Consider the following 12599-nt stretch of genomic DNA (forward strand, 5'->3'; position numbering starts at 1 on the left):
TCCTTGATTCTGTTGGCTGCTTTTCCGAGGCAGCGGGAAGTGTAGACGGAGTCAATGGATGGGAGGCTGGTTTGCGTGATGGATTGGGCTACATTCACAAAAGTCTGAGATCACGTACCAACCGACTCAAGAAAAGCTTCTTTCCTGTTGCCATCAGACTTTTGATGGACCCATCAAATATTAAGCTGATCTACACCCTAGCTATGACTGTAACACTCCATTCTCCACCCTCTCCTTTCCTTCTCCCTAGATACTCTATGAACGGTATGCTTTGTCTGTATAGCGCGCAAGAAACAATACTTTTCACTGTATCCCAATACATGTGACAATAATAAATCTAATATTAAGTTGATCTTTCTCTACACCCTATCTGTGACTGTAACACTACATTCTGCACCCTCTCCTTTCCTTCTCCCCTATGTACTCTATGAACGGTATGCTTTGTCTCTCTAGCGCGCAAGAAACAATACTTTTCACTGTATACCTATACATGTGACTAGCTGGATTGTTCTCATAGAGGGCTGCCACAGGCTTAATGGGCCGAATCACCTTCTTCCCTGCTGTAGCCCTTCTATAATTCGACGATTGTGGCAGAAAAGAGTAATGTGTTGTCAAAGTTTTCCGTCTTGCACTCACCAGGACAAACACAAAAATGTCAAATTTTGAACAATTGCAACAATTTTACCACAGGAGAAAGGAGTTGCAAGTTGACTCTGACTAGGTCGAAGCGTTGCCACGGGGAAAGCAACAAGGAACTTTAGTTTACCTATGCTTCTGAGTAATTTCAAACAAGGTGTAAGGCTTGGAAAGGTTTCTGCTGCTTGCATTGAATAGATTCCTGTGTTTGAACACACGCCTCTTCCAGCAAGTGCTATATTACCCAATTCTCTTAAATTTGCTGTAGTGTCACTATGAGCGCACTCAGGATTGATTAGCAAGTGCTGCCCAATCATGGAATCGCATGTTAACAGCAGATGGTCAGCAAGAATGGTGGCAGCATTCCAGCCTACATATTATGATCACTCTTCCCACCAGATCCCTTACTATGACAGCATAAATTGGTCCTGTCTCATTGCACATCATTTTACTCTATGGTCTTTTGGGCCAAGACTTTTCCCTCACAAATATCCCATAGCATTTATCTTTTCAAAACATCACGCGCCCTGGAATATTTCATTCCCGACCTCGATCACAACGTAAGCGTGTGTTTGTAACAGCGAGCAATTCGTCCATTTTTAAATATTGCTCCTCGTTCACTTGGGGGAGGCGATGGCCTCGTGGTATTGTCACTATTAATCCAGAAACCCAGCTAATGTTCTGGGGACCCGGGTTCGAATCCCGCCACGGCAGATGGTGGAATTTGAATTCAATAAAAAAAATCTGGAATTAAGAATCTACTGATGAAACCATTGTCGGAAAAAACCCATCTGGTTCACTAATGTCCTTTAGGGAAGGAAATAACAAAAGAGCAAAGAAAATTACAGCACAGGAACAGGCCCTTCGACCCTCCAAGCCTGCACCAACCATGCTGCCCGACTGAACTAAAACCCCCTACCCTTCCGGGGACTCACCTGATGAAGGAGCAGCGCTCCGAAAGCCTGTGATACCATAAAAACCTGTTGGACTTTAACTTGGTACTGTGAGACTTCTTGCTGTGCCCATCCTATTCATGTATTTGTCAAGACGCCCTTTAAAAGTCGCTATTGTACCCGCTTCCACTACATCCCCTGGTGGCGAGTTCCAGGCATCCACCACCCTCTGTGTAAAAAACTTAGCCACGAAATCTGCCGTCCTTACCCGGTCTGGCTACACGTGACTCCAGAGCCACCCTCAGGCAACTAGGGATGGACATTAAATGGTGGCCCAGCCAGTGACGCCCATGTCCCATGAATGAATAATAAAATACTTTTTGTCGTTGGAACACTTACCCTGACCAAGGCGGAGTACAGATAGATGTTGTGAGGCATGATTACCGCTCCGACAGTGCCAACCGCCTGTTGCAGCTGCCTGGTGCCACAGCCTTCACAAGTGGGTACGAACATTCCCCTCAGCAGCTGGAGCTGGTCAGGTTTTACAGTCACATACTGCAGAGCAGACAAACACAACTGAGTAAGGATATCGCAAACCTGTGTCTCCCGGGACACAGAGCAGTGAAAGGTGTGGGAAAATCAAACTGAATAACCATTTTCACAAAATCCTTCTCAGTTTGTGAGCATTGTTGGCTAAACCAGCATTTATTGCCCATCCCTAATTGCCCTTGAGTGGTTGGTGATGAGCTGCCTTCTTCAACCACCACAGTCCATGTGGTGTAGGTACACCCACAGTGCTGTTAGAGAGGGAGTTCCAGGATTATTATTGGACATCAGTCAGTCCATGTGGTGTAGGTACACCCACAGTGCTGTTAGAGAGGGAGTTCCAGGATTATTATTGGACATCAGTCAGTCCATGTGGTGTAGGTACACCCACAGTGCTGTTAGGGAGGCAGTTCCAGGAATGTTATTGGACATCAGTCAGTCCATGTGGTGTAGGTACACCACAGTGCTGTTAGGGAGGGAGTTCCAGGATTATTATTGGACATCAGTCAGTCCATGTGGTGTAGGTACACCCACAGTGCTGTTAGGGAGGGAGTTCCAGGATTATTATTGGACATCAGTCAGTCCATGTGGTGTAGGTACACCCACAGTGCTGTTAGGGAGGCAGTTCCAGGAATGTTATTGGACATCAGTCAGTCCATGTGGTGTAGGTACACCACAGTGCTGTTAGGGAGGGAGTTCCAGGATTATTATTGGACATCAGTCAGTCCATGTGGTGTAGGTACACCACAGTGCTGTTAGGGAGGGAGTTCCAGGATTATTATTGGACATCAGTCAGTCCATGTGGTGTAGGTACACCCACAGTGCTGTTAGGGAGGGAGTTCCAGGATTATTATTGGACATCAGTCAGTCCATGTGGTGTAGGTACATCCACAGTGCTGTTAGGGAGGGAGTTCCAGGATTGTTATTGGACATCAGTCAGTCCATGTGGTGTAGGTACACCCACAGTGCTGTTAGGGAGGGAGTTCCAGGATTATTATTGGACATCAGTCAGTCCATGTGGTGTAGGTACACCCACAGTGCTGTTAGGGAGGGAGTTCCAGGTTTGCTTTTGGACATCAGTCAGTCCATGTGGTGTAGGTACACCCACAGTGCTGTTAGAGAGGGAGTTCCAGGATTATTATTGGACATCAATCAGTCATGTGGTGTAGGTACACCCACAGTGCTGTTAGGGAGGGAGTTCCAGGATTATTATTGGACATCAGTCAGTCCATGTGGTGTAGGTACACCCACAGTGCTGTTAGGGAGGGAGTTCCAGGATTGTTATTGGACATCAGTCAGTCCATGTGGTGTAGGTACACCCACAGTGCTGTTAGGGAGGGAGTTCCAGGATTATTATTGGACATCAGTCAGTCCATGTGGTGTAGGTACACCCACAGTGCTGTTAGGGAGGGAGTTCCAGGATTATTATTGGACATCAGTCAGTCCATGTGGTGTAGGTACACCCACAGTGCTGTTAGGGAGGGAGTTCCAGGTTTGCTTTTGGACATCAGTCAGTCCATGTGGTGTAGGTACACCCACAGTGCTGTTAGGGAGGCAGTTCCAGGATTGTTATTGGACATCAGTCAGTCCATGTGGTGTAGGTACACCCACAGTGCTGCTAGGGAGGGAGTTCCAGGATTATTATTGGACATCAGTCAGTCCATGTTGTGTAGGTACACCCACAGTGCTGTTAGGGAGGGAGTTCCAGGATTGTTATTGGACATCAATCAGTCTATGTGGTGTAGGTACACCCACAGTGCTGTTAGGGAGGGAGTTCCAGGATTGTTATTGGACATCAGTCAGTCCATGTGGTGTAGGTACACCCACAGTGCTGTTAGGGAGGGAGTTCCAGGATTGTTATTGGACATCAATCAGTCCATGTGGTGTAGGTACACCCACAGTGCTGTTAGGGAGGGAGTTCCAGGATTGTTATTGGACATCAGTCAGTCCATGTGGTGTAGGTGCACCCACAGTGCTGTTAGGGAGGGAGTTCCAGGATTGTTATTGGATATCAGTCAGTCCATGTGGTGTAGGTACACCCACAGTGCTGCGAGGGAGGGAGTTCCAGGATTATTATTGGACATCAGTCAGTCCATGTGGTGTAGGTACACCCACAGTGCTGTTAGGGAGTGAGTTCCAGGATTGTTATTGGACATCAGTCAGTCCATGTGGTGTAGGTACACCCACAGTGCTGTTAGGGAGGGAGCTCCAGGATTTTGACCCAGCGACAGTGAAGGAACGGCGATATATTTCCCAGTCAGGATGGTGAGTGACTTGGAGGGGAACCTCCAGGTGGTGGAGTTCCCAGATGTACAAAATGATGAGGGGGAGAGATAGTGTGGACAGGGTAAAATTATTTCTCTTGGCGACAAATTCTAGAACCAGGGGAGATAGATTCAGGATAAGTGGCAGTAGGTGTCGAGGGGGCATGAGGAAGAAGTTTTTTACGCCGAGGGTGGTGGGTGTCTGGAATTCACCACCCGAATCGGTGGTGGAGGCAGAGACCCTAAACTCATTTAACAAGTACCTGGATCTGCAGCTTAAGTCTGTAAGCACAGGGCTGTGGGCCGGGTGCAGGAAGGTGGGATTGGAAAGGGCACCTGGGTCTGCTCGGGCTGGCATGGCCAAGATGGGCCGAATGGCCACCTTCTGTGTTGTAACCTTTCTATAGTTCTATGATGTCTGCTGTCCCTCTAGATAGTAAGGTGACGCATTTGTATCTCCATTTTAGTACTCAGAGACAGATCTCGAGACTAGAAAGCCAGCACCAAGCTCATGGTGTACAGAGCAGCCACGGTCACTGCCCTTCTGTAAGCATCAGAAACATGGACAACGTACAGCAGACACCTCAAATCCCTGGGGAGATATTTCCAATGTAGCCTCTGCTAAATCCTGTTCATCCATAGGTAGGATAGGCGTGAGTTTCCTGTCCCAGGCTGATATCCCCAGCTTCGAGGCACTGGTCACGCCAGAACAGCTGCGATGGTCGGGCCACATTGTCCGCATGCCTGACATCAGGGGCGGCACGGTGGCACAGTGGGTTAGCACTGCTGCCTCACAGCGCCAGGGACCCGGGTTCAATTCCCGGCCTCGGGTCACTGTCTGTGCGGAATTTCCACTGTGTCTGCATGGTTTCCTCTGGGTGCTCCAGTTTCCTCCCACACTCCAAGATGTGTAGGTTAGGTGGATTGGCCATGCTAAATTGTTCCTTAGTGTCCAAAGACGTGTAGGTTAGGTGGATTGGCCATGCTAAATTGTTCCTTAGTGTCCAAAGATGTGTAGGTTAGGTGGATTGGCCATGGTAAATTGTTCCTTAGTGTCCAAAGATGTGTAGGTTAGGTGGATTGGCCATGCTAAATTGTTCCTTATTGTCCAAAGATGTGTAGGTTAGGCGGATTGGCCATGCTAAATTGTTCCTTAGTGTCCAAAGATGTGTAGGTTAGGTGGATTGGCCATGCTAAATTGTTCCTTAGTGTCCAAAGATGTGTAGGTTAGGTGGATTGGCCATGCTAAATTGTTCCTTATTGTCCAAAGATGTGTAGGTTAGGTGGATTGGCCATGCTAAATTGTTCCTTAGTGTCCAAAGATGTGCAGGTTAGGTGGATTGGCCATGCTAAATTGTTCCTTATTGTCCAAAGATGTGTAGGTTAGGTGGATTGGCCATGCTAAATTGTTCCTTATTGTCCAAAGATGTGTAGGTTAGGGGGATTGGCCATGCTAAATTGTTCCTTAGTGTCCAAAGATGTGCGGGTTAGGTGGATTGGCCATGCTAAATTGTTCCTTAGTGTCCAAAGATGTGTAGGTTAGGTGGATTGGCCATGCTAAATTGTTCCTTAGTGTCCAAAGATGTGTAGGTTAGGTGGATTGGCCATGGCAAATGAGTGGGGTTGTGGGGAGAGTGCGGTGGGGGGGGGGGGGGGGGGGGGGTGCATGGGTGTGATTCTCCTTCGGAGAGTCGCTGCAGTCTTGATGGGCTGAATGGCCTCTATCTGCACTGAAGGGACACTATAGCTCTATAGCTTTCTCTTTAGCAGAGATGCCGGTGCTGCCCTTGTTCACCTTAAAAAGGCAGAAGGTGACTTGGAGCTGCAAGTTTCTCAGAGTCTCAGCAGCAAGGAAACTGGGCTGCAAGCTCTGAACTGTCCCCCGCTGAGTGGCCAATCCCTCTGCCGAGAGCAGAAGCTCCTGTTCGCTTAGGGCAGCCACATCCTCGGATAATTACCACTCTCCCTCGAGTGGGAGACACCGAGCAACGTCAACGGCAAGGAAACAATCAGTCCCAGTCCCAGGGTCCAACAGTCGCTGTCACGCCAGCTGCAAACATCACCGCACAGGCACTGCAACCTGCAGCAAATGTGAAAAGCTGCAGGACGATGCTGGAACTAGTGACCATCAAATTGCCAGAGCACAACTCACTGAGGCATGAAGAACACAAGGAATGTGGAACATGGAACAGTCGAGCACAGGAACAGGCCCTTCAGCCCACCATGTTGTGTCGAACATGACGCCAAATTAAACTAATCCCTTCTGCCTGCCCTTGCTCCATGTCCCTCTGTTCCTCACATATTCATGTGCTTATCCAAAAGCCCCTTAAACACCCCTATCGTATCTGCCTCCACCACCACCCCTGGCAGCGTGTTCCAGACACCCACCACTCTCTGTGTAAAAAACTTGCCCCTCACATCTCCTTCGAACTTTCCCCCGTCACCTTCAGTGCGTGCCCCCGAGTAGTTAGTTAGTTTATTTATTTGTCACAAGTAAGGCTTACATTAACACTGCAATGAAGTTACTGTGAAATTCCCCTAGACGCCACATTCCAGCGCCTGTTCGGGTCAGTGCACCCTAACCAGCACGCCTTTCAGAATGTGGGAGGAAACCGGAGCACCCGGAGGAAACCCACGCAGACACGGGGAGAGCATGCAAACTCCACACAGACAGCGACCCAAGCCGGGAATCGAACCCGGGTCTCTGGCACTGAGAAGCAGCAGTGCTAACCACTGTGCCACCGTGACATCCGGTTTCCGCCCGGTTAGTCATTCCAACTCTGGGGAAAAAGATTCTGGCTGTCAACCCTACCTATGCCTCTCATGATTCTATAGACTTCGATCAGGTCTCCCCCTCAGCCGTTCCAGAGAAAACAACCCGAATTTGTCCAGCCTCTCCTTATAGCTCATACTCTCTAATCCACGCAGCATCCTGGTAAACCTCTTCTGCACCCTCTCCAAAGCCTCCACATCCTTCCTGTAATGCGGCGACCAAAATTGAACGCAATACTTTCAGTGTATATGGAGTTCGGAATTGAACTGATACACAAAATGCAATAAATGGGCAATGTCGTTATAAAAGCCAAACTGCAAGGTGAGCTCACGGATGAAGATCATCCACACAACAGGGGGAGCTACATTCAACTCCCATGGCAGACTACACGGTAAAAGAAGAACCAATTTCTGCCTTGAATGAAAGGAGACAACACTCCCTCCACGAAGAGCGGGACTATCTGATGGTCCCCGGGCAGACCAGATGTGGAGAGTTGACAAAGAGAAGTTTAACTCCAAGGAGCAGAAACAGCTGATCAAAAGAAGACAACAAATTGCCAGAAACATCAGCCACAACTTACAAGTCCAAATCAACTGGAAAGGTTTCCCAAATCTGCAGAGCCTACAATTCCTCCGAATGTGACCGGAACGAGATATGGAAGAATTGGCAAACCTCCGGACCCTCTGAATTTATGAGGTGAGGGGCTTGAGGGAGGGAGTGGGGGAGAGAGAAAGCATAGCACGTTTGCAATGTAACGACATAAGGTAAAGACCTGGGGGGAACGTGTTGTATAAGGATATCTGGCAATAGTAAGGGTTAATGTGGGACTGGGAAACAGTGCCACCCACAGTGTGATGTAAAGACATACATGGCCTGGGACTAGAGTTGGCTGTGGACTGGACAGAGACCTGTGTAGAAGCAAGCATGGAGTTAGCTCACGGCTTGGACTATACCCTGGATATATGTCGATAGTTATGTGTTACCAATAAACACTGACATGTTCCACCTTACAAGACTCAGAACCTCTTCCTGAGACTGACTGAACATGCAACATGGTGGCAGCGAAGGGAAAAAACCCAGAATCTCACAGTTGTGACTTATCACAACTGCTGGGATTCTCCAGTCCCGCTGCAGTGAACAGAGATTTGGCTGAGCGCTAAATTTTCCATTCTCGCTGGCAGCGGCGTGGGAGGGGTGGGGGGGTCGGGGGGGGGGGGGGGGGGAGGCTGAACGGCCAGAGAATTCCAGCCAATATGTTCAACCATACAAGATTCAGAACCTCTTTGTATGACCTACTGAACATACAACAGAAATCACATGTCAATGGATTCACTGCAGACATCTTAGATGAAAACATGGAGCAGGACAGATGGTGTTTGTGTCAGATCCTGTCCCCAGGTTCTTGTCCATTACGTGGCAAAATACCGCACCGATGACATGTTGCTCAAACCGATATAATTCAATAAGCTTTCAACTTCAGCCACCCTTACCTCGTATCCAAAAGTGACAGCCATCACTGCAATAAAGAACACAAACAAAGCTTCCAGTTTTCTTAACCCTGCAGAGGAAGGGAGTTGGTGTTACACGTGACCAGGACAAAATCTCCTGCAACAAATCATCATTGACACAATGGGGGAAAGGTCAGTTGGAATCCCTACAATGCAGAAGGAGGCCATTGAGTCTGAACCAACTCTCCGAAAGAGCATCTCACCCCGTAGCCCCACACATTTAGCATGGCTAATCCCTCTAACCTGCATATCTTTGGACACTAAAGGGTAATTTAGCATGGCCAATCCACCTAACCTGCACATCTTTGGACACTAAGGGGCAATTTAGCATGGCCAATCCACCTAACCTACACATCTTTGGACACTAAGGGGCAATTTAGCATGGCCAATCCACCTAACCTACACATCTTTGGACACTAAGGGGCAATTTAGCATGGCCAATCCACCTAACCTACACATCTTTGGACACTAAGGGGCAATTTACCCTGGCCAATCCACCTACCCTACACATCTTTGGACACTAAGGGTCAATTTAGCATGGCCAATCCACCTAACCTACACATCTTTGGATACTAAGGGGCAATTTAGCATGGCCAATCCACCTAACCAGCACATCTTTCAGGCTGTGGGAGGAAACCGGAGCACCCGGAGGAAACCCACACAGACACGGGGAGAACGTGCAAACTCCACACAGACAGTGACCCAAACCGGGAATCGAACCTGGGTCCCTGGCCCTGTGAGGCAGCAGTGCTAACCACCGTGCCGCCCAAACTACAGTTATATTCCTTCACTAACGTAAAAACATCGAACAACTAACACACCATTCAAGTACATAATCCCTTAAAACAACACACATTTGAACTTATTGCCCCACTTCAAAGAGTAAATAACAACTTCTAACTCAGTTAAACTGTGAAATGGCAGGCATTCTGCTGTGATAGTGGAAGGTTGTTAAATCAGTCATGCAATACCAATCCAGGAAAGGAACCCCTCTGGCTTCTGTCAATGAAATAGCAAACAATCATTTTTAAAAAAAGAATGCAAACATGTTTCACAAAGGTTTAAAGGGCAGGTATTTTAAATGCCTTGGCAGTCCCATTTGACAGGTGTTTTTTGTCCGTCTTGAAGTTTTGACAGGACATTTTGACAGGGTACTCTTGAGAATGTTGACAGGTCCAATGAGCTTGGAAACAGTCAATGAATTGATGCACTTTTCCCAGCACATTCCATCTTTTAACAATTCCAAAGGGCACCTGACCGCCACCAAAGGTGTCCAGGCACCATATCCGTTACCCCTCCACCTGGCCACACAAAGAAACACACAAAGTTCAGACTGGCTCTTACCTGGTCTAATCTACACACTCCAGGTTTCACATTCTCAGGACACAAAATAACCAACTTTGCTGGAGGCAGCTAATGAATTACGTGACCAGCTGTCTCTGTAAACCATACAGGCACCAAGTGCACAATGCCTCCAATCCCCACCCAGGCTAAAGTGCGAGCAACCACCTAGGGGGATGGGACAATTTCAGTTGACGATGCTACCAAGTTGATTCCTGGGATGGCAGGTCTGTCATATGAGGAGAGACTAAGTTGGTTAAGATTATTTTCACTGGAGTTTAGAAGAGTGAGAGGGGATCTCTTAGAAACTTATAAAATTCTAACAGGATTAGACAGGGTAGATTCAGAAAGAATGTTCCCGATGGTGGGGGAATCCAGAACTGGGGGTCAGAGAACAAAGAACAAAGAACAAAGAAAATTAGAGCACAGGAACAGGCCCTTTGGCCCTCCAAGCCTGCACTGACCATGCTACCCGACTGAACTAAAACCCCCTACGCTTCCGGGAACCATATCCCTCTATTCCCATCCTATTCATGTATTTGTCAAGACGCCCCTTAAAACAGATTGGGTTTGTATTCGTTGGAATTTAGAAGGCTGAGGGGGGATCTTATAGAGACCTATAAGATAATGAAGGGGCTGGATAGGGCAGAGGTGGAGAGATTCTTTCCACTTAGAAAGGAAGCTAGAACTAGAGGGCACAGCCTCAAAATAAAGGGGGGTCAGTTTAGGATAGAGTTGAGGAGGAACTTCTTCTCTCAGAGGGTGTGAATCTCTGGAATTCTCTGCCCACTGAAGTGGTGGAGGCTACCTCGCTGAATATGTTTAAAGCGCGGATGGATGGATTCCTGATCGGTAAGGGAATTAGGGGTTATAGGGATCAGGTGGGTAATTGGAACTGATCCACTTCAGATCAGCCATGATCTTATTGAATGGCGGGGCAGGCTCGAGGGGCTAGATGGCCTACTCCTGCTCCTATTTCTTATGTTCTTATGTAAAACTCACTATCGTATCTGCTTCCACTACCTCCCCCGGCAGCGAGTTCCAGGCACCCACCATCCTCTGTGTAAAAAACTTGCCTCGTACATCTCCTTTAAACCTTGCCCCTCGCACCTTAAACCTGTGCCCCCTAGTAATTGACTCTTCCACCCTGGGGAAAAGCTTCTGACTATCCACTCTGTCCATGCCCCTCATAATCTTGTAGACTTCTATCAGGTCGCCCCTCAACCTCCGTCATTCTAGTGGGAACAACAGAGTTTGAGGATATGGGGTAAATTTGTAAAATTCTAACAGGGTTAGACAGGGTAGATTCAGAAAGAATGTTCCAGATGGTGGGGGGAGTCCAGAACTAGGGGGTCATAGTTTGAGGATAAGGGGCAAACCTTTTAGAACTGAGGTGAGGAGAAATTTCTTCACCCAGAGGGTGGTGACTGTGTGGAATTCACTCCCACAGAAAGTAGCTGAGGCCAAAACGTTGTGTGATTTCAGGAAGAAATTAGATATCGCTCTTGGGACTAAAGGGATCGAGGGATATGGGGGGAAGGGGGAAATCAGGATATTGAATTTGATGATCAGCCATGATCATAATGAATGGTGGAGCAGGCTCGAAGGGCCGAATGGACTCCTGCTTCTAGTTTCTATGTTTCTATGTAATTTAAACTCAAAACCCCAAAGCATGAGCCTGGGCCTCTGGATTACTAGTCCAGTGACAGTACAACTTGGTCACCTTCTTCCTGGCTTGTGTGAGGATGACCATATGGGTGAGGTGTTGGTTGGTTGTACGAGTTATACCGCAGCAATGCCAAGACCCAGAATCCTCAGGACGGTGAGGGAGGGGCGGGCAAGGATTGGACAGTCCAAGAAATCAAAAACAGAATAATTCTGGGGAAGCGTTGCCCTGGCACCAGCTTGGGTTGACTCGGGGAACTTTCTGTTGGCACTGAGCTATGTCGCACTTACCATATTTATCCAAGAACAGGAAGAAAAAAGTGTCTGCAATCGTTATTAACACTCCGCCCCACAGGGGAATCCTAAAGAATAAAGGAAAGGTGGTTAGAGAAACATTTTAATCCTCTTAGATTGCACACTGCCCCACAGGATATTCACCTCTGCGCTTGAAGTAGCTGCATGGTGGCACAGTGGTTAGCACTGCTGCTTCACAGCACCAGGGACCCGAGTTCGATTCCCGGCTCGGGTCACTGTCTGTGTGGAGTCTGCACATTCTCCCCGTGTCTGCGTGGGTTTCCTCCGGGTGCTCCGGTTTCCTCCCACACTCCAAAGATGTGCAGGTTAGATGGATTGGCCATGCTAAATTGTCCCTTAGTGTTCAAACATGTGCAGGTTAGGTGGATTGGCCATTCTAAATTGCCCCTTAGTGTCCAAAGATGTGCAGGTTAGGTGGATTGGCCATGCTAAATTGCTCCTTAGTGTCAAGAGGATTACAGGGTAAATACATGGGGTTACGGGACTGACTATCTTTGGTGCGGGGCAATTTAGCATGGCCAGTCCACTCAACCTGCACATGTTTGCACACTAAGGGGCAATTTAGCATGGCCAATCCACCTAACCTACTCACCTTTGGACACTAAGGGGCAATTTAGCATGGCCAATCCACCTAACCTGCACATCTTTGGACACTAAA

General features: G+C 48.0%; 1 protein-coding gene across 2 annotated transcripts in view; it reads right to left on the reverse strand.

Annotated features, from left to right (window-relative positions):
• The window catches only part of LOC144481887 (natural resistance-associated macrophage protein 2-like), a 127360-nt gene that overhangs the window by 29614 nt on the left and 85147 nt on the right, over nucleotides 1–12599 (reverse strand). For both annotated transcript variants that reach the window (XM_078201045.1, XM_078201044.1), the window contains exons 8-10: nucleotides 11918–11988; nucleotides 8603–8670; nucleotides 1929–2084 (exon numbers count right to left, since the gene is read on the reverse strand). In XM_078201045.1, the coding sequence (XP_078057171.1) occupies nucleotides 1929–2084; nucleotides 8603–8670; nucleotides 11918–11988 (295 nt within the window). The remainder of the gene's footprint in view (nucleotides 1–1928; nucleotides 2085–8602; nucleotides 8671–11917; nucleotides 11989–12599) is intronic.

The sequence above is a fragment of the Mustelus asterias genome, chromosome X (genome assembly GCF_964213995.1).
Source record: "Mustelus asterias chromosome X, sMusAst1.hap1.1, whole genome shotgun sequence".
Taxonomy (NCBI): Eukaryota; Metazoa; Chordata; class Chondrichthyes; order Carcharhiniformes; family Triakidae; genus Mustelus; species Mustelus asterias.